The following is a 27,947-nucleotide window of genomic DNA, read 5'->3' on the forward strand; positions in this document are numbered from 1 at the left end:
TCTCTGTGCCCAATAACTTTGTATTATTAATATGGGCAGCTGACTCTAGCTGGATGGTCAGTGCCTTGGGGGCAGGGCCTCCACCTCCAGCTCCCTTGTGACTGCCCCTATGACAACACAATGTCTGCCTGCAAGAGGCAGGTGCTCAGGGGATATCATTGGACAGAAGGATTCAGAGCAACTGCCAGTCAGAATGTCAGCTGCCAAGGGGTTCCAGTGGAAGTAAGGGGACCGCAGTTTGTGCCTGAGAGCTGGCCGACCTGGCCACTCTCTCCAGTGGGCAGGAGGTTCACTGAGGCCCACCTGATGGGCAGCCCCTGCTGCCAACTGGGGCACCTCAGCTCAGCCTAGAACAGAGGTTTCAGGAAGTAATACTCTCCTCAAGCCTCCTCTCCCAGTTCTCATACTTAGAGGCCCAGCCTAGGACTTAGCCTTAGCCACTGAGACTTGGTGGCTGTTTGTCCAGCAGTCAGCATGGATCACCGAAGCCGACCTCGGGGCATAGGCCTGAACCGAATCCCCGGGACTCGAACCTGTCGAACCCCACTCCCCTTCCATGTGGAACAACAGGAAGCCCGGGAAGGAGAAGAATTCGAACAACGGGAAGTACCTCGTCAGAGAACTCCTGTCTACGTGCCCCCGGAAAGTGAAGAGCTGACAGACAATGTTATGGGTAAGGACAAGCTTCCCCTCACCTTAGAAAAGGGAGGTAGCTTCATATTTTCCTCCTTTGCCCACAGGAAAGAGGTGTCAGGAAACAAAAACCAGAGCATATAATGGGCAGGCCTGGCGTGAGGGAGGAGTCTAAAACAGCAGGTTTCCTATTAACTCAAAGGACTGTCACAAGGGGCAAGGACATGATTTGTGAAAGCAACTGGAAGCTAAGACAGGCTGTTGGGAACATTAGGTGTCATTTTGAAAATCAGGTGCTTACAATAGCAAATGTTCCCAGACTGCCAGGTGCCTAGGGAAACAAAGATGAATTACACATTGATTTCAACCCCAGAGAGCTGTCTCCTAGAAGAAAGGCAGTTAGGATGGCTTCTGCAGAATTAACAAAGATGACAAGAAGTCAGGGGAAGATAAAAAGATGGCGGGGGCGGAGGGGTGGTGAGCCCCGCGGGGCAGAGGCGCAGAAGGGCTGCCTGCCGGTGGCCCCTGATGTGCGCCCCTCTCCCCTGAATTCTCACCTGCCATGCTGGCAAATGGGTGTGTGATGGGGTTAATTGTCAGAAGATGGAACAGCTCTGTGCTGGGAGAAGGGGTTCTCTGGGAACTTACCAAGTCTTAATTTTTAAAACTTATGTACACCTTGAGACAGTCTTAAGTCACCAAACTGACTTTCCTGCTGGAAGAGTTCCTTTCTCACTAGAAGAGAATAAATGGTCTCCAGGTATGGCTTTTCAGGTTAGACCTTTTTTCTCCAAGTTTTCCCAGGGCTTAAAAGGGATACAGCAGGAGAGGGGAGTCATCGCTGCTCACTCACTCACCCTAAGGAAATGGAGAGTAAATGTTAAAGGTATAAAATGCAGGCCACAATAAGGCAGAACGGTTTGTTTCAAGTTTTGGTGGGGAGGCAGGATGGCATGTGGCGGCGAGGCTTTGGGGGAGAAGTGGGCACTGAAGGCTGAGAGGATCCAAAACAGTGTTGAGTGCAGAAGACCAGTAATCAGTCAGCAACCGGAGGCCATTTCCAGCGAAGCTTTGTAGACGAGAGAGGCCTGGAAGGGTGAACGGGACACCCCGTTACGCCACAAAGGGTCTTCTGTCATCAGGGAGCAATGGCGACCGGGTGGGCCCCAGAGCGCAGGCGCAAACCCCGTGGGGAGGGGGAGGAGCTCGCGGCCTGAGGGAGCAAAAGAGGGTGCCAAGGGCCCTCAGCTCTATTCCCCTCAGATTCTTCCAAGGTGTATAATGGGCTGGAATGGGCTAAGGGCTGAGTTTGAAAATATCAGCTTTCCCATCGCCTTCAAAGGGCTGACACAAGGAGCAAGGATGCAATATGTGAAAGCCTCTGGAAGCTAAGACAAGCTATTGGGGACATTAGGTGTCATTTAGAACATCAAGCCATTACACAAGCAAATGCTCACGGAGTGCCAGGTGCCTTGGGAAACAAAGATGAATTACGCAGCCATTTCAATCCCAGGGAGCTGGCAGTGTAAAGGAGGAAACAGGGTGGCTTCTGCGGGATTCAGAAAGATGACAAGAGCTCCCAGGAAGATAGAAGGGATCCTATGGGGCGTAAGGGCTGCCAATGTGATGGGGTAATTACCACAAGACGGAACAGCGCTGTGCTGGGACAAAATCCGTTTTTCTAGTAACTTTTCGAGTCTTAAAAACAAACACTGAGGAGGGCACTTGACGGGATGCGCACTGGGTGTTACACTCTATGTTGGCAAATCAAACTTCAATAAAAACAAATGAAAAAAAATAAAATAATAAAAACAAACAAAAAACACCTTTGAGACAGGCTTAAGTTACCAAATTGCCAGTTTTCTCTTGCCTGCTTGAGAGGGGTAAATGGTTGGACCTTTCTTCTCCAAGTTTCCCGGGGACTTAAAAGGGCTGCAGCTTGAACAAGTAGTCACGGCACTTTTCACACACATCTCTTCAAGGAAAAACCGAGTAACTGTTAGAAGTACAAAACTCAAGCCACCCAAAGGCAGAAAGGTTAGTTTCACTTTGCGGGTGGTGCACGCTGGCGAGACTTTGTGGCAGAGCTAGGCGTGGAAGAGCATCTAAAAGTGCAATGAAGCGCATCCGACCACTCGCGCAAGGCCACCGGGAGGCTTGGGTTCACAGAGTTGGGCTAAACTCCGGCCCCGGGCCGCTCAGGGCGCAGGCGCAAACTCCGGCTGGGGGCGAGCAGGCGGGGCTGGAGCCCACGTGGCGGAGGGGAGGGGTGGGTGGAGCAGGGAACCGGGAGGGGGGCGAGGCGGAGTGGGGGCGGAGCAGGTCTCGCGAGGCGGTGCCCTGGCTCACGCGGGCTTCAGGCGCGCGGTTGTAGCTCCCTGGCGGCGGGAGAAGTCGCGCTCGCGCCAAGAGACGTGTGTTTGCACTCGCGTGGTCATGGAGGCGCCGCCGGCGCCGCTAGCCGCGACGACTCCGGCCTCTGGCCGGAGCCGAAGACTGCTGCTGCTGCCACTGCTGCTCTTCTTGCTGCCAACTGGAGCTCTGCGAGGCCAGGAGGCAGAAGAGAGGCCCCGAACCCGCCAAGAGGAGTGCCACTTCTACGCGGGTGGACAAGTGTACCCAGGGGAGGCGTCCCGGGCTTCGCCCGCCGACCACTCCCTGCACCACAGCAAGGCCAAGAGTAGGTGGTGTCCCGCCAAGAGGAAGGGAGGTTGGGGGGGGTGGCAAAGGGAGGCGGGAGGTGAAGAGGGCCCGACACACGTGTACCCTGGTAGTACCTGGGGGCCTGGCTTGGGCGGCACCCTTTGGACGGCCTCAGGTCCCTGGGCGGGCCTGCCTGGGGGGCGGAGGTAAAGGGATGGAGACGGATTCCGGCTGTGAAGAAACGGACGGGTTCCGCGAATCAGATTTTGGAAGAAGTAGTGGTTACCTCAAAGCCGCAGATGAGGTTAAAGAGGGTGGTCCTGGCCCCTGGTTTTTAGGCATCAGGATGTTGTGCAAACTGAAACACTTCCTCAACATCAAAAAGTGCCTGCAGCACATCGCGTCTATTTTCAAGTACTATTTCAGGGAAGAATACATTGAAAAGTTGAATAATGGTTCACAGAAAGTTTAATTAAACAGAAAAGTAGCTAACCAAAATTCTCAGGAGGGCAAACCTTTCGTTTTTCCTTTTTTTTTTTTTTTGTTGTTGTTGTTGCGTCTTATAAAGACAGTTAAAAGCCACCTTCCCCAAAGCCATAGTTAGTTGGTATTCTTTGTTTCTCAAAAATGAATAACTTGTTATAGGGTGTACTTTGGAGGCTCCTTGTAGGAAAATTGGGGGAAAAAAGTGGAAGTAATGCATTTGGGTTGATGATAAACCTTGCAGCAAATTTGTGTCCTGCCAATTTGGCTTTCGGTTATTTGCATTTCTCTCCAGTGTACACAGCTAATGGCCACTTTCAGGAAGGACACGTCAGAGGGGATAATGAGAAAGCTGTGGCCTACTGCATCTGGATGTTAAGATTGGCCAAAAAGAAGTGGCCAGAGGCTAAAGGATAAAGACTATCTCTTGCTTACTTTTAAATAATAACTTTTCCTACGGATCATTTGGCATTCTGTAGATATGTATTTGGTTCAGTTCCATGCCTGTATTCAGTAACAAAAGTAATGCTTCACAATTATGAATCCTCATTGTTAAATGGGATGTTACAACTTAGGATGAAGTGGGAGCTATAAATGAGGAACACTGTTTTGCCCCCTAACACATTTGCAGTTCTTTCCTACTGAAAGTTAACTGGAAGTTACTTTCATATTTTTGTTTTTAAAGAGCCAGTCTTGCACTTTTAAAATAATAGTATTTCCAAGTCCCATTGCTTTTATTTGGCTTGGGAAGATATTTTGAAATATGGCATTCAATTAAATATTTACTGGCATCACAATTTCCCATAAGAAACAAAGCCCATCCAAGTCTGCTCATGGAAACAAAAAAGTAGTAATAATAGACTTCCCTTTAGTAGCAAACCTTTTCAAAGTTTAGATATCTGCCACATTTCTGTGTCACATGTAGGCTTATCTAGAATTATAGATATGAGGACTTTTATTCGTAAGATGGAATATTATAGAGCCATTAAACTTTAAATAATCTTAAGTAAATTTTAGTAACATGAAAAACTGTTCATGAATTACTGCTCCCTCCCTTTTTTATTTTTAATTCCAGTGTAGTTAACATAGAGTGTTCTATTAGTTTCAGATGTACAATACAGTGATTTAACAGTTCCATATATTACTGAGTTCTCATTAAAACATTCTCTTTAAAAACAAGTGCAACATGATCCAAATTTGTGTGTTTAAAAAATAATGGAAGGAAAGACATCAGAACGTTAGCAGTAGTTAAACTGATGAGGGGAATGGGTATGGGAAAAAGGGATTTAAACATTCTTCTTCACTGCTCTGCATTTGCCAGAATCTTTGTTAACTCTGCTATTTATATTTGGGACAGTTTTTATTTCTTAACAGATGCAACGGGTTGCTTTGGGAATTCCATTTATAGATCTTAATAAAGTACTCACTGTCTTTTTTGCCTTACAAATTGATGAATTTTTTTCTTTGAACAAAACTTGAACTATTTGCAGATGACATGATACTATATATTGAAAACCCTAACGACACCACCAAAAAACTGTTAGAACACTGCAGTTCTTAAGTCCAAAACCCAGAATTTCCAAAATCAGAACTTTCTGGAAAAAAATTATTTTTCAGATTTGGTTTTCCCTATATGCAGAAATCATTAAGGAGTATCATTTTAACAGATCATTACAATTATAACCTCACACTTGAATAGCATTCTCAGTAATGTATATAAAACATATGCAGTTCAGTTCCCTTCTATCCAATTCTCCCTCCTGGCCTTTACCTAATTAGATCAGCATACTTATATGAGGTAGGCTACTGGCTCAAGATAAATAATCATGTGTTATATATTAACTTCACAGAGAAATTCATTTTAAATTTGTCTTTATTTTCAGAGTGATCAAAAATGCTGGCTATTATAAGCCTTACTTTCTAGGAACATTAGTCAAACTTGGAGTCAAGTACTGACTTCAATGTATGTAATGGTTCTGAAGGTTTAAGTGCCCTGTGAATGTGTTAACAAAGGATCAAGGTACATTATTATGAAAGCGTGTTGGCTAGAATTACAGTGTGCCCTTACAAGAGAGCAGCATGAACTATTCAGTTTCCATCAGGTCACTTGAAACCTATTCAAGGGGGTCTCTTCTTTCAGAACTCTGGGAAAATAATCCCATGCTCTGGGATTTTAAACTTCTCACCTGACATTTGCAGATTCCCACTCCTTGAGTGTGCAGCAGGTTGTCTTTGTGTATGTGAGAAACTGGACAAACATTTAAATGAGTACATCTAGGAGACTACCATTAGAAAAAGGAAAATCTTAAGTATTCGAACTGTAGGAAGTTGATTAGCTTGGAGGGGCTTATAGTGAAGGACCAAGTAGACTTTAGTGCAGGGATGGAATGTAGGGAGTCTGTGAGCCTAAACAGAAAAACAGTCTTTATTTTCATTAACCTCCAACTGAAATGTAGCATTTTCTTCCATTATGAACATCAGCAACAAATCACACTAGCTTCAGAAGTCCTTGCTTGTACCTGTTGCCAAGGGAATCACAGATATCTTTATGCCACATAATTTGGCACAAAATTATGAAACAAAATTTACTGATCACTATCTTGGACAGTTATTAGACCACTATTAGATCTTGCACTTTTAAATATTTTATTTATTTATTATTTATTTATTTATTATTTACTTATTTAATTTATTTATGAGAGTGCGTGTGTGCACATGGGCATGGCGAGCCAAGGGAGGGTCAGGGAGAGGGACAAGCAGACTGTGCTGAGGGCAGAGCATGAGTGGGCGGGGGAGGGCTCCCATCTCACCCCCACCCCACTCCCAAGATACTGACCTGAGCTGAAATCAACAGTCAACAGTTGGGCACTCAACTCAGCGACCCAGGTGCCCCATAGATCTTGCGATTTTAAAGTGTTTATAAAAGGGTATATATATTACTATATCACCAGTTTGTTTTCTATTATTTTGATAGTTATATTTCAATATAATTGGTTTCCTTTCTAATTCTATATATTTTGTTTTATGCATTCAATAACACTATCTTTAGAAAAAGTCTGTAAGATTCACCAGACTGCTAAAGAGATCCAAAGATTTAGGATCCTTGATTTTTAGTGATTGCCTAAAGATGTCTTTCTGTCTTGCAACCAATTTTCTCAGTGTTTTAGAATATTATATATTTTTCTTAGTTTCCAAGCCAGCGCCTTATTGGGAAGGAACAGCTGTGATAAATGGAGAATTCAAGGAGCTCAAGTTGACTGATTATCGTGGGAAATACCTGGTTTTTTTCTTCTACCCCCTTGATTTGTAAGTAATACATGTACAGGTCATGAATCATCAGTCATTATCAATCATTATTCAAGAACATTAAGTAGAAATTATTTTATTTAGCTGTTCTTTCTTTTTAAAGATTTTATTCATTTATTTATGAGAGACACAGAGAGAGGCAGACATAGGCAGAGGGAGAGGCAGGCTTCCCGTGGGGAGCCTGATGTGGGACTCAAGCATAGGACCCCAGGACCACAACCTGAGCCAAAGGCAGATGCTCAACCACTGAGCCACCCAGGTGCCCCTAGCTCTTGGTTCTTAAAAGTCAAGCTAAGATGAATTTTTTCCAAGAAGATAACATCTACCATATATTTCAGAACCAAAACCCATGATCCCAATACTTTATACTTAAATCTAAATGATTGTGTTATATAATACAATCATCAAAGAAAGCTACAATTATAGTAAGCTATACCTATTAAGGCAAGAAAATGAATAATATTTTAGAAAGCATTTAATAGCAAGACTTCTGCCACAAATCTGTTTATGTGTAATGTTAATGTATAATGTTAACTAGAAAATTAGCCCTCTACAGTGATGATGCCATTTAACTCTGGTTTTATCATTTTTATTCTTTACTGCATCTGTTGCTTTCCTATGGTTTGAACATTTTCCTAAAAATACTGCATATGCTTAAGAAATAATGCCTATTAATATAAATTATGGTTATTGGGAAAATTTTCTCTTTAACTTTGACAGTGAAACACTATAGATAAAAAAGTTGACTCAAATACTCTTGCAGCTTTAGTCTTATCGAGGATATAATTTTATCTGGAATCTTTTTCAAATTCCATGAAAATGAAAAGGTAGCAGACTTATCCAGACTTTTATCTTTTTTCTATTTGAATATATTTTTGATTATAAAAAGTAGAAATATCTTCTATATTGCCACTGTATATTAAGGTCTTTTTTCCATTAGGACTAATCTAGAAATGTGTAAATAAAACCTTAAACTTGCAGGGAGGATATACTTAAGCTCATCTGTATAAATTATCTCTAGGCCAGAAGTCAGCAAACTTTTCCTGTACAGGGCCACATAATAAATTTTTTTTGCCTTGTGATCTCTATTGCAGCTACTCAACTTTGCCATTATAGCACAAAAATAGCCATAGACTATACATAAATGAATGAGTATTGTTTTCTATTGAAAGTTTATTTACAAAAAATAAGATAGACTGGATTTGGCCTGTGGGCTGAAGTTTGCTCACCCTTACTCTAATCCAAATAGGAAAAATTCTCAGAAAAAGTAGTTCATTGAAAGTAAACCAAGTCATAAATCTGGATAATACATAATCTTTTAAATTAGTAAGAACTTCTTTCTAATCAGCTTGTACTGTGGCCTGACTAGCTAAAATGTATGATGTAACTTAACTTCTAATAGAAACCAGAAGTAGAAATTTTAATATATAAAAATGATAGGCCTTCTAAATTCATCTTGTTATAAAACCAAAAAGTTAACACATCTGTTAAATATATAGGACGCTAAATGTGAGTTTTGAAATTAGTCTAACATAGTAGACAAATATCTATTTCTCCCAGTGTTAACTTAAAACTCCATAACAAATAAGACATATCTAAAGCATGATGTCACCAATGGCTTCCTGGGGCAAAAAGCTAAGACTGCTTCTTTCTGTTTCCATGTGATACCAGGTTAGGCCTAGTTAGAAAGGAAGAATTCTGAGGCATTTGCCACAGTGTGCAAGCACAAGACTGCTTCTTTCTGTTTCCATGTGATACCAGGTTGGGCCTAGTTAGAAAGGAAGAATTCTGAGGCATTTGCCACAGTGTGCAAGCACAAAACTCAAAAACATAGCCCTTTAGTTTTTTGCCAGAATTTTTTCTCTGTCTTCACTAAGAGGTTGGATAAGTATATATCTAAGTAGCATTTGTCGGAATAAGAAGAAGGAAGGCAGGGATGACCATTCCTACCTTTGGGAAAATATTAAAAAATACATATATCATGGCTTAGGTTTCCAGGAATATAATCTAGATTAGAACTGTCTGCCTACATTTGAACAACTGAAACATTTGAAAAGCCTGTATTAGACTGCAGTAGGAATTTGTCCTCTAAGTCTGTGTTCTTACTTTCTTGACCACAACCTGTACATAGTACAAAATTCATTTCTCATTGCTGCCCAATACACTTACATATATATACAGGGTAACATTCAGTCTAAGCACCAGTTCAGCTGTGCTCATTAAAATACTGAAACACTTACATACCAAATGGTAAATAGCCACCTTCCTAACCTCTTCACCAAGATGCCCCTCCCACCTGGTCCCTTTCAGAAACCTCCAGAGAACTAAAGCCAACTTTGAGTTAAGGTTGTTGAATGTTTTCAGTATCACTCCTAAACACATACCCACAGATATGCACTTGTGTATACATACATGTTTCATAACTCACTCTTACTATATGTAAAGTATTCTCGTTTTCTATTCCACTTTTTTAAAACATTAGTTAGAACTCCATAAACTGGCTAAAGAGTCCCTACCATAGTTTGGAAAATACTACCCTAAGGTAATATTCTCTAAACATGCCTTTCTGACAACAAGACTGGGAGACAAGGTAGAAGAGGACCTTATTAAGGAAGGGAGGGGGATGGAAGAGCATTTTCTCATCTCTGAAATAAAGCTCAGTGCATCTAGCCCACAGAAGTGGTATAGGAATATAAAAAAACAGTGGAATGATGTAAAATCTGTATAGATCCTTTGAAAGCTATAAAGCACCATATAAATACAAAGCATTATTAAATAAAAGCTAATAAATGAGACAAGTTTCTGCCATAAGGGAGAAGGGAACATTGGTTGAGCAAGGATCCATTAAGTTATAAAAATAACATTTACTGAGATATAATTAGGAACTTTGTAATATACATTTTTAGTAAAATGATATTTGATCAAATAATCTTTTAGAAAGATGTATCTTGACAATGTTAATATATAAAATTGTTCTTAATATGCATTTTTATATACTAATGGTGTTTGTAAAACTAAGTCATTTGAAACTTTAGGTATATGTATATTTTGAGAATACTGAATTTTCTTTTTAACTTTCAGCACCTTTGTGTGTCCAACTGAAATCATCGCCTTTGGTGATAGAATTGAAGAATTCAAATCGATAAACACTGAAGTGGTAGCATGCTCTGTTGATTCACAGTTTACCCATTTGGCCTGGTCAGTATCTTACACTAAGATTTGTAGGAAAAAGAATGGATTTACTTTCAATTATAGGCAGACAACTCTCAGTGTGATAGGAATATAATGTGTTTTTTTTTTTAATTTTATTTTAAGTAGACTTCACACCCAATGTGGGGCTTGAACTCGTGACCGAGGTTAAGACTTGCATGCTCTACCAGCTGAGCCAGCTAAGCACCCTGGAATGTGGTTATCAGATAGTTCGGGAATAGATCTATCTGAGAGCTGCCAGTTCAATAAAGTTAAGAAAAAATGCTTAAGGATTTTATAGGACATTTCCAAATCAGGGAAAAAAAGCTCAGTACAAAAGACCTCCATAGGAAACACCACTGAGTTATATGATTACTTTATTATGATAAATTGGTAGCCTTAGTCTGGAGGGAAAAATATTCTTTAAAATTTCATTTCTCTGTTACATAGTTATCTAGTATTAAGTCAAACTCACAATAGTTTTTTTTTTTACTTTTTTTCACAATAGGTTTTATAATTATTTTTCAAGAAACACTGATTTTCTTAATTTCTAAAACTTTTTTAACTCAAACATGAAAAGATGTTTTGCCTGATTAATTGCAAAGAACTGCAAATTAAAATGACAAGAGATGCCACTTTTTTCCTGATTGGCCAAGATTTCAAATATTGAAATATTTATCCAGTGATGACAAAGATGTGAAGAAATGGTCCTCTCACATATACAGTTGGTTGAGCATTTCTGGAGAGTAATTAGGCAGTATGTTCAAAATCAGAAATGTATGTGTCAATGTGAACTTTTCATGTCCATAATTCTGTGTACAAGATTTTATACACAATGAAGATGGTTCAGAATTATCTTTGCTTTAAAGATTAATACTCATTTCATTCAAGTAACAAATTCAGAACAACTTTTTCTCCATTTATAGTTATATATAGGCATATATAACTAAAATTTTAATTGGTGCAGGAGCTACAATGTAATTTATATTCCCTTAAGTAATTCTCTCAAGTATTTTTAAATGCAGTTGTATATTTAATATATTTGATTTCCTTTAAGTATCTTCATTTCCAGATAAAACTTCCAAGACTTACTTAAGTAATTCTTGCAAATCTAATAGACAAATATGGTATGCCTTAAGTCCTTTAGAAATGTTTCTTTACTATTTATAAACTTAATAAAATTTCACATTATAATTCTACATTTTTTTTCCAAAGATTTTATTTATGAGATACACGGCGGGGTGGGGTGGGGGGGGAGGGCAGAGACACAGGCAGAGGGAGAAGCAGGCTCCACGCAGGGAGCCCGATGCGGGACTCGATCCCGGGTCTCCAGGATCAGGCCCTGGGCTGAAGGCAGGTGCTCAACCGCTGATCCACCCAGGGATCCCCTAATTCTACATTTTTTAAATTGGTTTGCTTTGTCACTTCTATAGTATTTCTAAACCTTTGTAGGATTACAACTTAAATCCACTCATGAAAAAGTTATGTCCTCCCAAATAATTTGCAGTTGGTTTCTCAAGCAATTTGGGGGGATGCATTCTGAGCTAAATAGGTTTCATCTCAACCAGAAATTTCTGTTTGGATGTCAGAACTGGGGCTGCAGACATCTGGAGTGTATTTCCCTTTTGCTAGCTGCAGTGTCAGTGCCTTCCCCTTAGGACACCCACATTCCCTGGTTTCAAGTAAAAGAATACTTAAATCTGAAGATTTAAGTGTCTGAGATTGTAACTAACTTCCTTCGATGCTTCAGGTGGACTTTGCATTCCTTTGTCTCAGAATATTAAAATATCACCCAGTTGCATTATCTCTGTTATCTCAAGGCTTTGTCTTATCACACTTTTAAGGTTATGCTTATGACAGTGCATATCCTTTGATCCATCAATTTCTTTTGTAGGAATTAATCAAATAAGGATGCAAAGTTGAGAATACATAGATGTTTCCAGCAAGGTTGATAAAAGCAAGAGAAAAATGGAAATAATTTAAATGTCTAGCAATAGAGATTAGTAAAATATAGTGTGTCAGTACATTAAAAATGTATGTATCTCCACATTTATTGTTTAAAGGAAATGAATGTATTAAGTCTGGAGTAAAGGCAAAAGATAGAATGTATATTAGCCTGTTTTTGTTAGAGAAAGAACATGTGTGTTGTGTGTGTTCATTCATATGTTTGTATATGGAGATGAAGAACGCTGTTTGGATACATACATTTACTTCACTCTGTAGTACCAAATACTACATTTGGTAAATATTTTGTTTGTTATAGGATTAATACCCCTCGACGACAAGGAGGACTTGGGCCAATAAAGATTCCACTTCTTTCGGATCTGACCCATCAAATCTCAAAGGACTATGGCGTATATCTGGAGGACTCAGGCCATACTCTTAGGTACCTTTCGGTGGTTTTGTATTAGGACAAATCCAAATATATTTGTAATCCTCCCTAAAGGGGAGTTAGAAGATACAAGGTTTGATCAAGAAATATTATTTGCTCTATTTGCAAAAATGTTGTAGATACTGTTTAAAATAATTGGTGAGTGCCCTACTTAAACTATGTATCATAGACTGTTAGAGCTGGAAGATTATTTAGAGCTCTTTGACCAACCCTTCATTTTACAGATAAACAATTTCATAGAATTCCATGAACTTAACCAAAGTTACATAATTAATGACAGAGCCTACACTTGAAGCCAGGTACCAAAACTCCTTGCCTGTTTCTTTCTCCTTTTCTCTAAAATGACTCCAGTAATGGTTTTTCTAAGTACAATTATTATATTATTTAGCAAACTTGTGCTGTGGGGAGTGGGAAAAATTAAGGAAGTGCCAATAGAAGTCTTTGAAAAAAGGATAACTTTAGCTTAAAACAATTGTAATTTTATTATATTATCAAAATGCAGTGCTAATAATTTCTTTTTTAATGTTTTATGTGAAACTACCAGTATTTTATAGGCCTATGTTTTTTAATAACAATTTTATTGAGATAATTTACATACAACTCACCCATTTAAAGCCTACAATTCAGGCAGCCCCAGTGGCACAGCGGTTTAGCGCCGCCTGCAGCCTAGGGCGTGATCCTGGAGACTCTGGATCGAGTCCCACATCAGGCTCCCTGCATGGTGCCTGCTTCTCCCTCTGCCTCTCTCTCTCTCTCTCTTTTTGTGTGTGTGTGTGTCTATGAATAAATAAATAAATAATCTTTTTTAAAAATAAATAAAAAATAAAGCCTACAATTCAGTGGTTTCTAGTACAGCTAGAGAGTTGTGCAATCATCACCACAATCAATTTTAAAACATTTTCATTACTCTAAAAAGAAACCCCATACCCATTAGCAGTTACTCTCCCTTTCCCCCAATCCCCCTGCCCTGGCCCTGGCCCACTACTTACCTCCTTTATGTCTCTATGGTTGCCGATTCTGGACATTTCATTTAAATGGAATCCTACAATATGTGCTTTTTTATGACCAGCCTCTTTTCACTTAGCATAATGTTTTCAAGGCTCATTCATATTTTATCATGTCACTACCAATAGTTTCTTTTTTTGTGCTTGCCAAGTCTTTAATGTCTAGTCTCTTTTCATAAAATTTATTACTAAGTTAATTCCCAAAGAGGAAGTATGCCACTAAAAAGACTGAAGCTATTTTAAAATTTCGAATTAGGGACGCCTGGGTGGCTCAGCAGTTGAACATCTGCCTTTGGCTCAGGGTATGATCCCAGAGTGCTGGGATTGAGTCCCACATCAGGCTTCCCTGCGTGGAGCCTGCTTCTCCCTCTGCCTATGTCTCTGCCCCCCCCCCATGTGTGTCTCATGAATAAATAAAATCTTTAAAAAATAGAATTAAAATGAACTTTCAAATTATCTGAACATTAACCAAGTAAAAACCATGTAACCCCGAGATCGTGACCTGAGCCGAAATCAAAAGTCAACTGCTTAACCGACTGAGCCACCCAGGTGCCCAAGGGTGTGTGTTGGTACGATGTATGTTACAGAAGTAAGTTCACAATTTCAAATCAGACTCACTTAACTTCGGAACAGACTTCATCAGCATTAACAACCATTTTCTACTGGTAAAAGTAGCTACATCAAAGAAAACCCATATGAGTAATAGTTTACAGTTTTGCCCAAGTTTGGCCAAGTTGACCTAGTCCAAGGAAAGTGAGCTCTAGTTAGTTCAGACATCATGGTGCTCATTAAAGAAATATTTTGTAGGATAAGCAAAAACACTTTATAATGTTTAATGTGATTATGAAACAAAATTTCATGTAATAGATTTGTAATTCCATGTATTTCTATTAAAAATAGATCTCATTATTATTTATAATTCTCATAAGCAATTAGCCCTAGTACCTGAGATCTTTTTCTAAACCAAGTGTTAGGTTGAAATCCATATTGACTGAAATAAAAACAGTAAAGTCCTTTGGTAGTTTTTGTTTTTTTCTGGTCTGCTTTAACTCTTGCCATGCTATCTCAGTATAGCAGCTCTTTTAAGTTAAACTGCTCCATTATTCCCTAGGCCATAGAGTAAATACACAGATTTAAAGAGAAAGGTAACTTCGCTTATATTGGTGACTTTGTCTTTTCCACCTCTGAAAAAGGAAATACAAAGATGTTCTAAATAGCCAGTGATAAGAAAGGTGGATCACTCCTTCACCCAAAGGTAGACTTTGCTATATAGATTCATCATTTCATTTACAGTGCATTAAAATCCCAAACCTAGTACTTGTGAAGAATTAAATGGAAATACAACAGTACATTTCATAGACAAAAACAAATTTTTAAAGCTACCATTTAACAATGATAATCCCAAGTTATACAGTAGGTAAGAGTGGGTTTGGGCAGGGGGTTGTATTTGCATGTGTGCACACCAAACAGGTAATGTGTTGTTGGTTCTGTATAACATCCTTCTGTGTGGATGGCACAGTGATTCAGATTAACTAATATTTGTCTTAATTGAGATGAAATGACCTCACCTGTACCACTCTTGTGTTTTACAGAGGTCTTTTCATTATTGATGACAAAGGAATCCTAAGACAGATTACTCTGAATGACCTCCCAGTTGGTAGATCAGTGGATGAAACACTGCGTTTGGTTCAAGCATTCCAGTATACTGACCGACATGGAGAAGGTACCCTTTCCTTCTGTCTTGGCCTTTTGATTTTTTCATTTGAGAAATGATAGCACGATTAATTTGGTTTCTTAGTCAAAAAGTAGTGTGGGAAAAAAACTAATGTGGATGATTTCAAAATCCTCTGATTATTTTCAAATTATTACCTGGTCTTTTTAGCAGATCCAAGTATTATTTAAAGTGCTTTAAACAAAATATCGATAATATATCCTGCTTACAGAATAAAATGTAAAAATACTCATTTTATACAGTCCATAGATAAAAGTTTCTTCTACTGTAATTTTTAATTATGTTCCTATAAACTTAAAATATGCCAGTCTGACAGTATTTCATAATGTAGGTTTTATTTGCATGTTTACATTTTTTAAAATTTTTTTTCATGTTTACATTTTTTGACTTAGCTTTTTCCCTCAAAGCTGTTTGGTTTCATACTAGTGATCAATTCATCCTTTCATTCCCAAGTTTTTGCAGTAGCTAAATGGAAAAGGTCAGATTTTGCTAAAATAGAACATATGTGATATATTCTTTTCAAAAGTGTAACTCAGGCCCTGAGTAAGGGTGCATTCTAAAGGGGAAATGCCATTTTCTTAGTAATTTTGAACTCTTAATTGACAAACAGCAAACTGTGGCATCAATACAAGATACTACAGAAAACAGAAGGTAAGTTTATATTGGAAGTTTGTATAAATTCAGAGATTTTTGCCTTGCCCCAATCTTTCAGTTCACCAGATTCCCAAATCTTCCAACTTTACTAGATTTTTGCCTTGCTCCAATCTTTCAGTTCACCAGATTCCCAAATATTCCAACTTAATAGAGAAACACTCAACGTGGTTTCTTATATTGTAAATGTAACTAGATATAATTTACTAGAGAAACACTCAACGGTTTCTTATATTGTAAATGTAACTAGATATAATTGGCAAAAAAAAATGGAAATAGATTAGCTGCCTGTTGATAAACTCTGTGACTGGAATTCCTTGGTGCAAGCAGGCAAGCAAACTAATCAAGTGTCCTGTGGCCTAGAAATGTTCTCATTATTATAGGCTCTCTTCAGTTTCATTTTGGAAAAAGAAAAGCCAAGAGTGGCTGAAGAGAATTGAACATGTTCTTAAACTTTTTGCCAATTTTTGTTCCTTTCAGTCTGCCCTGCTGGTTGGAAACCTGGTAGCGAAACTGTAAGTCAAACTGATTTTTCTGTCAGTGGGATAGCTGGGGCCCCATAAATGCCAACCTTTGAATAATCTTTTTTTTGTAATAGAACTATGTTGATTTTATAAATGAAGTAAACATTACTAGACAGAAATCATGGACCATAGAGAGAGTAGCTCAAACTGGAGAAAGCAGAATCTGAGAGTTAATGCTCTGAATTTTAAAGCCAAGAATCCAGAGAAATATACTATCAAAAGAAATCACAAAGGGAACAGTGGAGACCTAGTATAATAAAGACAGAGGTCTTAGAGATCATGTACAGAATTTCTTCCTGTATTGTGAGCCAAGAAAATAGTCACAAGCAAAACCTTTCTGTATATAGTAAACTTTTGAGAAAATCTGGCTTAATTAACATTGAAACTAATGATTCTCTCCTTATCATTTGAAGGAAGATTGAAACAGATATATCCTTTCACTTAAGGAGGCTATATAATTGACAATCCCAGAAGTAGTCTCTGGCCAAAATACAATTGGGAAACTTGCTTGAACTTTTTTAAAATAACATGTTTATCTTCTAAAAATCAACAGTTCTATACAAACTGTAGTTAGGAAACTGACAAATACTAGAGCACTGAAGGAAGAAATCATCTTAGGATAAAAGAAAAATACAGACTCCTAAGACTTTCTTCTTTAGCCAATCAACAAAAAGTACCATTAATCATAGACAATGAGAGGAAGAAATTCACTCTGTAACCTAACTCAGATTGGGGATTAGGTAAAGTAATATTTCACTGATTATTTTTTAAAGATTATTTATTTATTCATAGAGAGACAGAGAGAGAGATAGAGGCAGAGACACAGGTAGAGGGAGAAGCAGGCACCATGCAGAGAGCCTGACGTGGGACTCGATCCAGGGTCTCCAGGATCACACCCTAGGTTGCAGGCGGCACTAAACCACTGCACCACTGGGGCTGCCCTATTTCACTGATTTTTGAACCAGTTTTTGATGGGTTTGCAAAACAACTTTGCCTTTGTGGGTCAAAGTTAAGATTACAGTACAAATTTATTTACCTCTACATGGATGTGATGGATCTCAAAGATAGATATGAAGGTAGGCATTAAAGGTACTTTGAATGGTAGGTGCTTTAAATTGTACATGAGTCATTAACTTAGCTTACAATTATTGATTGTGAGGCTTCCAGATAGAAATATGAATCAGAAGCTGCAGGTATCTCCTGAGAAGCCTTAGAAGGAATTTCTGGATAGATCTTTGAAGTAGGGGGCATGTTCCCTGGAAGCTGTAGCAAAACCAACAGTGAATAATGAATAACCTCACCCATCAATCACATGCATGTACTAAGAGATCAGCAAGAACTCCTAATACGTACAAATTAACTATGAGGAGGAGTATTTTACGTTTCAGAAAACATGTTAACTATCCACTTGATTAACTTTTGGAGGGGCCACAAACCCCTATGAGAATCTGATAAAAACCATGAATTCTCCCACCAAAAAAACCGCACATATGTAATCACATACTGTGTTTGGGCATTCCTTTTTTTATTCTCAGCTTTATTGAGGTATAACTAATAAATAGAATTGTAGATATTTAAACTACACAATGTGACAATTTAATATATGTATACATTGTAAAATGATCATCATCATCTGATTAATTAACAAACCCATCACCTCCCATGGTTCTATTCTTTTGTGTGTTGTAAGAACACTTAAGATCTACTCTTTTAGCAAATTTCAAGTACACAAAACAGTATTAACGATAGTCACTCTGCTGTATATGACATCCTCATAACTTACTCATCTTAAAACTAAAGGCTTATACCCTTTGGCATCTTCCCATTTCCCCCACCTTCAGTCCCTGACAACCACAATTCTACTCTGTTTCTATGGGCATTCTTTCAACAGATATTTCTTGAGCATCTGCTATGTGGCAACTATTGAAACTATTATGATAGGCAGATGGTATTTATTAGTGAATATCACAACCAAGGTCCCTACCCTCAGAGTTACATTCTAATTTTAGATTGTGGCAAATGCTTTTAGAAACAGTTGGTAGGATAGCAGCTGGGGTGGGGGATTAAATGGCCAGGGAAGATTTCTAAGATGACATTTAAGTTGAAATGTGAGTGAAGAGAGGGAGCAAGGCAAGCATAGAGCAGTGCAGAAAGAAAACCAAGGGTGAGGCCCTGAGCCAGGAACCAGCTTAGTATGTTCAAGAAATATAAAGGGGGCCCATGTGGCAGGAATAGGGACACTAGTGTCACATGGCATGGGGAATGGGAATACAGGGAAGTAACAGAAATGTAGAACCTTCGGTGACTGGTGAGTAGCTAGTTTGGAGGAGTTTGAAAATACATCTCCCTGGCTTCTCTCCTGTTTATAGCACAGGCCTCCTGATTTGTTGCCCTGACCTCAGCTTCTCTCCTCTCTAGTGCATATCATACTCCAAACCAGATCTTTTAGCAGCCCTTCAGTAACTCACACTACACAATCCAGGTACTTGGCACAGCTTTCAAGCCTATGCACTGTTTGTATCTACCAACCTCTCCCAGGTCATCTTCCCTACAATTCACACATGCCACACGCACACGTTCCATGTTCCCACCAAATCCCATGACTCACTTTTCCCCAAAATAAGCCCTACTTTTTCTTCACACCTTTGTGCTTTTGCTCAGGCCTTTAGCCTGGAATATCTTCCCCCCTTCCCTAAATTCTACTCCTCTTTCTTTTTTTTTATAATAAATTTATTTTTTATTGGCGTTCAATTTACCAACATACAGAATAACACCCAGTCTACTCCTCTTTCAAGATCAACTTAAGTGCCACTCTGAGGCCTTCCTTGATGCCATCTCAGCCTCCAGTCACAGCCTGTGTCATACATGATCATATTGTGCTGTGCATTGCGTCGACAACTTACATACACGCACATGTTCCCCACATGCTTATACAAGTCTCAAAGGCAAGGACTTTAGTGCAGTTATCCTCGTATGCCTGGCACACTGTTGGCACACAGTGCCGTATTATTCTCCTAAGTACTTACAAATTGAATTTAAATGCAGAGAGATTATAAATTGGCCAAGACCGAATACTCCCTGAAGTGATACCTGAAAAATTACGTAATATTTATTATGTGAAGAAAATTCATATAGAACTATTGTAAACTCGTTACAATAGGTTACTTTTTATGTATAGGGACAGATGTACTTTACCTATAACTATCAAAATAGTATGAGGTCAAATCATATTGGAAATTTCAAAAAGACCCAAGGCTGTAGTGCTGTTAAGGAGGGAGCATTTTTTTCTTTCAGATTGTTTCTTCATTCACTAAATAGTTATTGAACATATCGCTTTATGTATTTGAGTATTTTTCTTACTTTGCACTTTGAGTTTAAAAGGTTGCATTCTGGACTTCCAAAAATCCATTTAATGGATAAAAAAGATGTAGTATATATACAATGAACTATTTCTCAGCCATAAAAAGAATTAAATCTTACCATCTGCAACAACATGGATAGACTCAAAGGGTATTATTCTGAGTGAAATAAGTCAGAGAAAGACAAATACTATATGATTTCACATATATATATATACCCTAAAAAAAAAAACAGAAACAGACTCATAGATACAGAGAGCTGATGGTTGCCAAAGGGGGGAAAGGGGGATGGGGGTGGGAGGATGGACAAGATATATTAAGAGATTTAAGAGGTACAATCTTCCAATTATAAAATGAGTAAGTCATGGGGATTAAAAGTACAACACAGGGAAAAAATAAAAATAAAATAAAATAAAAATAAAAGTACAACACAGGGAATATAGTCAACAATATTGTAACAACTTTATATGGTGACAGATGGTGACTAGATATATTGTGGTGACATTTCATAATGTACATAAATACTGAATCATTATGATATACACCTGAAACTAACATGATATTGTATGTCAATTTTTAATTAAATAAAAATAAAAGATCCCTCTGAACACACTGCCACCTTCAGGTTGTTGTGGCATACTGACATCTTATCAGCAGATAACTTTAAAAATACATTAACATCTGTAGCCATGCTCTCTTAATGTGTTTGACTTAATTAGATCAAACCTGGAGATGTCATGAAAGCCTGGTGGCGAAAAGAAGAGCTGTAAGTAAATTTTGGGATGCTTGAATACAGATGTTAATTTATTAACAAATATGCCTTTTGGGATAGATGAGATTAGTGAGTAGGACAAATCCAGTTTTCCCATATATATATATAATTTGGGACACAAAAATCCTCTTTATCTTATTTAGTCAAGGGACAGGCAACTAATATCAGATTATTACTGATGTACCTTGACTTTTAAAATGAATAATTTGGGCAGCCCGGGTGGCTCAGCGGTTTAGCGTCTGCCTTCAGCCCAGGGCCTGATCCTGGAGTTCCAGAATCGAGTCCCATGTCAGGCTCCCTGCATGGAGCCTGTTTCTCCCTCTGCCTGTGTCTCTGCCTCTCTCTCTGTGTCTCTCATGAATAAATAAATAAAATCTTAAAATAAAATAAAATAAAATAAAATAAAATGAATAATTTGCAAACATCAATTTGAAGACATGCGCACCCCTATGTTCACTGTAGTATTATTTATAATAGCCAAGATATGAAACCAACCTAAGTGTTCATCAAGAAATGAATGGATAGGGGATCCCTGGGTGGCGCAGCGGTTTAGCGCCTGGCTTTGGCCCAGGGCGCGATCCTGGAGACCCGGGATCAATTCCCACATCGGGCTCCCGGTGCATGGAGCCTGCTTCTCCCTCTGCCTGTGTCTCTGCCTCTCTCTCTCTCTCACTGTGTGCCTATCATAAATAAATTTAAAAAAAAAAAGAAATGAATGGATAGGGGATCTCTGGGTGGCTCAGCGGTTTAGCGCCTGCCTTTGGCCCAGGGCGCAATCCTGGAGTCCCGGGATCGAGTCCCGCGTCGGGCTCCCGGCATGGAGCCTGCTTCTCCCTCCTCCTGTGTTTCTGCCTCTCTCTCTCTCTCTCTCTATCATAAATAAATAAATAAATCTTTTAAAAATATTTAAAAAAGAAATGAATGGATAAATGAATGTGGTATATTTTGACAATGGAATATTACTCAGCCATAAAAATGATTGAACTCTCTGTTTGTAACATGGATGTTCCTAGAGGGTACTACGCTAAGTGAAGTAAGTCGGAGGAAACCAAATACTACATGATTTCACTTATATGTGGACTCAAAAAACAAAACAAATGAACAGATAAAACCAAACAGAATGAAATATAAAGAACAAACTGGTGGTTGCCAGAGGGGAGGTGGGTTGAGGAGAGGGCAAAGTAGATGGAAATTAAGAGGTACAAAGTTCCAGATATAAAGTAAATCACAGAGATGAAAAGTACAGCATAAGGAATATAGTCAATATCATAATAACTTTGTATGATGACAGATGAGAACCAGACCTGTTAGGATCATTTCATAATGTATAAAAATATAACAAATCACAATGATATATACCTGAAACAAATAGAATATTGAATGTCAATAATACTTAAATAAAAATTGACAGTCTTTTTAAAGTGAGTAATTTGCTTTTTTTTTTAACAGATAATCCCAGATCCAGCTGGAAAACTGAAGTATTTTGACAAACTCAACTGAAAAATACTTCATCAGCTGAAAAGTACTTCGTCAGGTTGCAATGCTTGAAGGTTCTTAGTAAAGTTCACCGTTTTAGAACTTAGTAAAGTTCACCGTTTCAGAACCATATTGTGTTATAGTTGTAATTTCTTGAAGAATATAAAACTCCCTAAGATACCTAGTGTTCAAATTAAAGACCAGTGCCAAAAGATAGGCAGTTACTCTCTCTTCCCAAAGTCAGAAACGTCAGGTGATTCAAATTAGTAACAGCAAGAGTAATAGGGACGCCTGGGTGGCTCAGCGGTCGGGCATCTGCCTTTGGCTCAGGGGGTGATCCCAGTCCAGGGATTGAGTCCCACATCGGGCTTCCTGTAAGGAGCCTACTTCTCCCTCTGTCTGTCTCTGCTTCTCTCTGTGTCTCTCAGGAATAAACAAAATCTGTTTTTAAAAAGAGTAGTATTTATGTAATATATGCTATATGCCAGCATTGTATTAGGTAGATTAGGTGCATTATTGCATTTAATCCTCAAAGCAACTCTTTGAGTTATTTATTTTAAGATTTATTTACATTAGAGATAGAGAGCATGGGCCGGGGTGGGTGGTTGGCAGGGTAGGGAGAGAGAGTCTCAGAGACAGACTCCACACTGGAGTGGCATGGAGCCTGATGTGGGGCTCAATCCATGACCCAGAAATCACAACCTGAGCTGAAAAAACAAGAGTCACATGTCTTACTGACTGAGCCACCCAGGTGCCCTAGGCTGTATCTTGATTAATAATGTCCATTCCGTTCCATTAATAGTTTTCTAGCCTCAGGTTCAATTTAAGTGTGTTTACAAGGAGGAGTTACATTCATATCTGTTGGAAAAAGGCAGTCATTAATGCTTCATTCAGTATTCAGCAACTTTTGATCATCTACTGTAAATACCTGGCATTTATCAAGTAACCAAAGACAAATTTCTACCCTCAAGGAGCTTGGTATTTGATTACTGAGGCAGGTGCAGATAGTGTAGTAATTGGGGGGGCTACCTAAAAATAAGTGAAAATACATCCTGAGTCACCACTTTCATAGTAACTGGATAATGTAAATAGCCTATGAATAAAACAGGATTAAATGCACTCCTTCTCAATGCCTTTTATAAACTATCCCTTCAAACAGCTTACTTCTGAAAGACCACAGATCCAAAACTATATCCTAAAGATGATCTCATGTGGTCATTTACAAAAGACAGGAAAAGTAGTATTCAGAAAGGAGAGTCCTGTGTCCTACCACAGAGGGAGGGCCCTGGGCCTGACTGGGGTGCGGCTACCTGAGACCTCTTCCAGGAACACGCTGACCTACCATAATCTAGAGCAGGGGTTTTCAACTGGGGACAATTTGCCCCCAGGGGACATGGTGATGCATAAAGATATTTTTGGTTGTCAAAACTGTGGAAGTGCCAGTGGTGTCTAGTGGGTAGGGGCCAGGGCTGCTGCTATAGATTCTACGTTACACAGGACATCCCCCAGAACAAAGAATTATCTGGCCCAAGATGTCAATAGTGGTAAGGTTGAAAAACCCTTCTCTAGAGACATCTGCCAAGTACTTAAGGAAAGGAGGCCAATGTAGTTTAGAACAGACCATGCACGAAAAGTAGCAGCTTCTCCAAAATAATACATCAAGAGGTAACTTCAAGCTTCTACAAAGTACACTAGGCAATGTCTTTTCAGGGCACTAGTACATAGATCTATAATTCTCTGCATCTCCCTTAAATTTTTGCTCTTCTGTTGGATGTTTCCTTTACCAGTGTTCTGAACTTTATAATGATTGTGGCAGACTGCTCTTTCAAGAATTTTAGTCTCCAGAATCCCATGCGAGAACTCATTTCCCACTCCCATCATTTCTTCTCAGTCCAAGGACACTCCAATCATACATCCTAAACTTAGTGTCGGTAAACTTACAGATTGTATATTTTATTTTCAAATACATTAACCACTATTTTATTATTGAATGATATTTTTGTACCCTAACCCCTCTATCTGATATGATGGAATGCATCCTTGTATTTTGTTACCCATGAACTTGCTGACAATACTGTCAATGAGGGTGCCTGGGTGCTCAGTCGGTTACACATCTGCCTTTATCTCAGGTCTTGATCTCCTGGTCCTGGGATCAAGCCCTGTATTGGGCTCCCTGCTCAGCAAGGAGTCTGCTTCTCCCTCTCCCTCTGCCCCTCCCCCCACTCATGCATGTGTGCATGCTCTCTCAAAATATTTTTTTTTATTTATTTGTGATAGTCACAGAGAGAGAGAGAGAATGAGGCAGAGACACAGGCAGAGGGAGAAGCAGGCTCCATGCACCGGGAGCCCGACGTGGGATTCGATCCCGAGTCTCCAGGATCGCGCCCTGGGCCAAAGGCAGGCGCCAAACCGCTGCGCCACCCAGGGATCCCTCTCAAAATATTTTTAAAAATACTATGTCAATGGAGAAGGACAAACATTATATGGTCTCATTCATTTGGGGAATATAAAAAATAGTGAAAGGGAATAAAGGGGAAAGGAGAAAAAATGACTGGGAAATATCAGAAAGGGAGACAGAACATGAGAGACTCCTAACTCTGGGAAATGAACTAGGGGTGGTGGAAGGGGAGGTGGGCGGGGGGTGGGAGGTCACTGGGTGACGGGCACTGAGGGGGGCACTTGATGGGATGAGCACTGGGTGTTATTCTATATGTTGGCAAATTGAACACCAATAAAAAATAAATTTATAGGGGCAGCCCTGGTGGCGCAGCGGTTTAGTGTCGCCTGCAGCCCGGGGCCTGATCCTGGAGACCCGGGATCGAGTCCCACGTCGGGCTCTCTGCATGGAGCCTGCTTCTCCCTCTGCCTGTGTCTCTGCCTCTCTCTCTCTCTCTCTCTGTCTCTCATGAATAAATAAAATCTTTAAAAAATAAATTTATAAAAAAATACTATGTCAATGAAATCTCTGAGTAGAGTTACTAATATATGAATGTTATGAAATGTGTATTTGAGGTAACTAGCTCTACAAGGTCTCCATCTCAGGGGAGATATAGAGATATAGACATATGTATATAGACATACACATACATAAACTCTCCTATAGTAAAATTTGTACCTAGCTTTTGTCCTAAAGATTTTAATTATTTAAGAGAGAAAGCAGAAAGCTTTCTGTGGGGAGGAGTGAGAGAGGCAGAAGAAGGAGAAGCAGATTCTGTGCTGAGCAGGGAGCCTGACACAGGGCTCAATCCCAAGGACCCTGAGATCGTGACCTGAGCTAAAGGCAACGCTACACTGACTGAGCACCCAGGCCACACTCTACCTTTAAAAGGGAAAAAATGTTTATCATAGTTACTTATGTATTTAGTCTTAGCAAAGAAACTCACCAATTCCATTAACACAATTTTGGCATAATGTTACATACATTTACATAAAATCCTAAGAATTTATTTTTAAAGATCCACCTTGCTAAGGTTTAAGCTTAGATTTTTTAAAATTAAAATCAAAAGCCAAGTCAAAACCCAAATTCACCTAAATCATGCATTTGTTCATATATGACCTACACATGTGCAAGGTACTTTGCTGGCAATGTGGATAAGAACACATGAAACAGTCCCATCAAGAAGAAGAATTTGCAGTCTCCCAAATGAAACCATATGAAAAGAGCAAGACAATGTAATAAATGCTAAAAACACCAACACTGGTGGGCATTCTAAGGGGAGCATGAACAACTACCAGCAAAGACAGATGAGGGGAGGTGTGCCACTGGCAGGGAGTTCGCATTTCCTGCTCTCCTACTGAAAGCCATACCACCTACAAGAGTACTGTCCTTTAAAAAAATAAAAAACTGGGACACCTGGGTGGCTCAGCGGTTGAGTGTCTGCCTTTGGCTCAGGGCATGATCCCAGATCCTGGGATCCCGGGATCCTGGGATCCCAGTCCCACATCGGGCTCCCTGCATGGAGCGTGCTTCTCCCTCTGCCTATGTCTCTGTCTGTCTCTGTATGTCTCTCATGAATAAATAAATCTTTAAAAAAAATAAAAGTAAAAAACTACTTGTTACCCAACCTCAAGAAATGGAAGCACTAACTGGTTTTCCTCTTTCATGGTAATCTACTGGGAGATAGCACATACTTTAGAGTTGATTGGTTAGGGTTAGAGGTGTGTGGCCAAGCTTAGATGGAAGAATTGAGTCACATTAACTTCAAACTCTGGCCATTTGGACAACTCAGGACATCAGAAACTGAATTTACAAGTTTTCTATAAAAGGTAGTGTGCTACACTGTAACCCAAGGGCCACAAGATGGCGCCAGGCAAAGTTATTATTGCTTTAGACTTTAATAACTCTAATTTAAAAATAAAACTTAAAAATTTTAAAATTCTGAAATTCAACCTAAGTACAGCTCAAGTAGCCATCTTAAGGTGTACTAAGTGTACTCTTTCCATCAGTTACCATGACCCAATTAGTACATTATACACTGTGACAGTCCATCTGTAAATGTACGTACCATGCAGATGCATAACAATTTTTGCATATTTACCATTTCTAGGCATGATGCATTCTGATCTTTTATTTTCGTAATGTGGGTCACAACCCACTAAATGCCATGACCCACAGTTTAAAAATTAAACACACAGTATTCTTATAAATAGATAGAAGATACAGATGTATATACATATAAAATCAGGATAAAATAAATGCCTGGTATATCAATACCTTATCAAATGTGTAATTTTCACTTTACTTCCATTAGGGTTTTGTTCATTTGTTTTAGCCTTACTAATCTATTAAAGGTGCACAATTTCTGTGACACCCAAATATCCTACCCTTTTTCTTGGTAACTCTAATCCTTTCTCTGAAGTATTAATTTCTCAATGCCTCTGGATAATTGAATGGTTTTCAGAGGGCTATTTTATTCTGAGGCTGCATTTTTTTTAGAATACACACCTTAAGACTTGATTTTTAAGATGATATGCAATATATTCATTAAAATATTTAAATGAAAAGCTGAATCAAGTGAAAGAATACAGGCCTAAATCAGGGGACTCTAGAACGAGAGTGCCCCTTTTATGGAGTAGGAAATAGAATTCAAAAAGATGAATCTCCTAGCCCAGTCCCAGAAAAAGCCAGTTACAGACCTATAGGCGAAACTTCATGGGCACATTCAGGTCAACACCGCTTCACCCACATCACATCACACTGCCTTCTGAAACCCACCTGATGGATGAAAGGACTCCCAAAACCACCTCAGACTGATCCCCTTAGATCAAAATAATTTTAGGACACAACAGTTTCATGTAGAAGCAATGTGATGAGTCAAGGACTCTTAAAACCATTTTTGAACCTGCTAAATACTTATTTTTAATTCCTCTTTCCTGTTATCTATTTTACAATTCATTATTTGTTGCCAAGGTGGGGGGGGGGAACATGCACAAGTCCATTCAGAGAGTCAATAGAGACTCTCTAAAAGTCTCCATTTAGAGAGTCAATCACAAATGTAGTAAAAATGTTTTCTATAAGGGAATTAAATGCCAAAAATATCTTAGCCATCTTCATCTCTCATGGTTGGAGACCTGACTGTATCCCAAGATCTATATATAAATAAAATATTTGTGGGGATCCCTGGGTGGCGCAGCGGTTTAGCACCTGCCTTTGGCCCAGGGCGCGATCCTGGAGACCTGGGATCGAATCCCACGTCGGGCTCCCGGTGCATGGAGCCTGCTTCTCCCTCTGCCTGTGTCTCTGCTTCTCTCTCTCTCTGTGACTATCATAAATAAATAAATAA

General features: G+C 39.2%; 2 protein-coding genes across 8 annotated transcripts in view; one reads left to right on the top strand and one right to left on the bottom strand.

Annotated features, from left to right (window-relative positions):
* Positions 1–119: 119 nt before the first annotated feature.
* Positions 120–22,294, top strand: PRDX4 (peroxiredoxin 4). Of its 6 annotated transcripts, none has more exons than XM_025438665.3 (9): positions 120–673; positions 6,948–7,065; positions 10,147–10,263; positions 12,518–12,640; positions 15,243–15,373; positions 15,993–16,033; positions 16,514–16,548; positions 20,636–20,682; positions 22,138–22,294. In XM_025438665.3, the coding sequence occupies exons 1-8, from the start codon at positions 475–477 to the stop codon at positions 20,655–20,657; spliced, it is 786 nt and encodes a 261-aa protein (XP_025294450.1). In that variant the 5' UTR covers positions 120–474; the 3' UTR covers positions 20,658–20,682; positions 22,138–22,294. The 6 variants fall into 6 exon arrangements, with proteins under 6 accessions (XP_025294450.1, XP_048963680.1, XP_025294447.1 ...); XM_025438661.3 differs by lacking the exon at positions 120–673 and adding an exon at positions 2,972–3,313; XM_025438664.3 differs by lacking the exons at positions 120–673; positions 20,636–20,682 and adding an exon at positions 2,973–3,313.
* Positions 10,147–27,947, bottom strand: part of ACOT9 (acyl-CoA thioesterase 9) — an 89,871-nt gene continuing 72,070 nt past the window's right edge. For both annotated transcript variants that reach the window (XR_007409476.1, XR_007409475.1), the window contains one exon: positions 10,147–27,926. The gene's annotated coding sequence lies outside the window, so the exon portion shown is untranslated. The remainder of the gene's footprint in view (positions 27,927–27,947) is intronic.

Source organism: Canis lupus, chromosome X (assembly GCF_003254725.2).
Source record: "Canis lupus dingo isolate Sandy chromosome X, ASM325472v2, whole genome shotgun sequence".
NCBI lineage: Eukaryota > Metazoa > Chordata > Mammalia > Carnivora > Canidae > Canis > Canis lupus.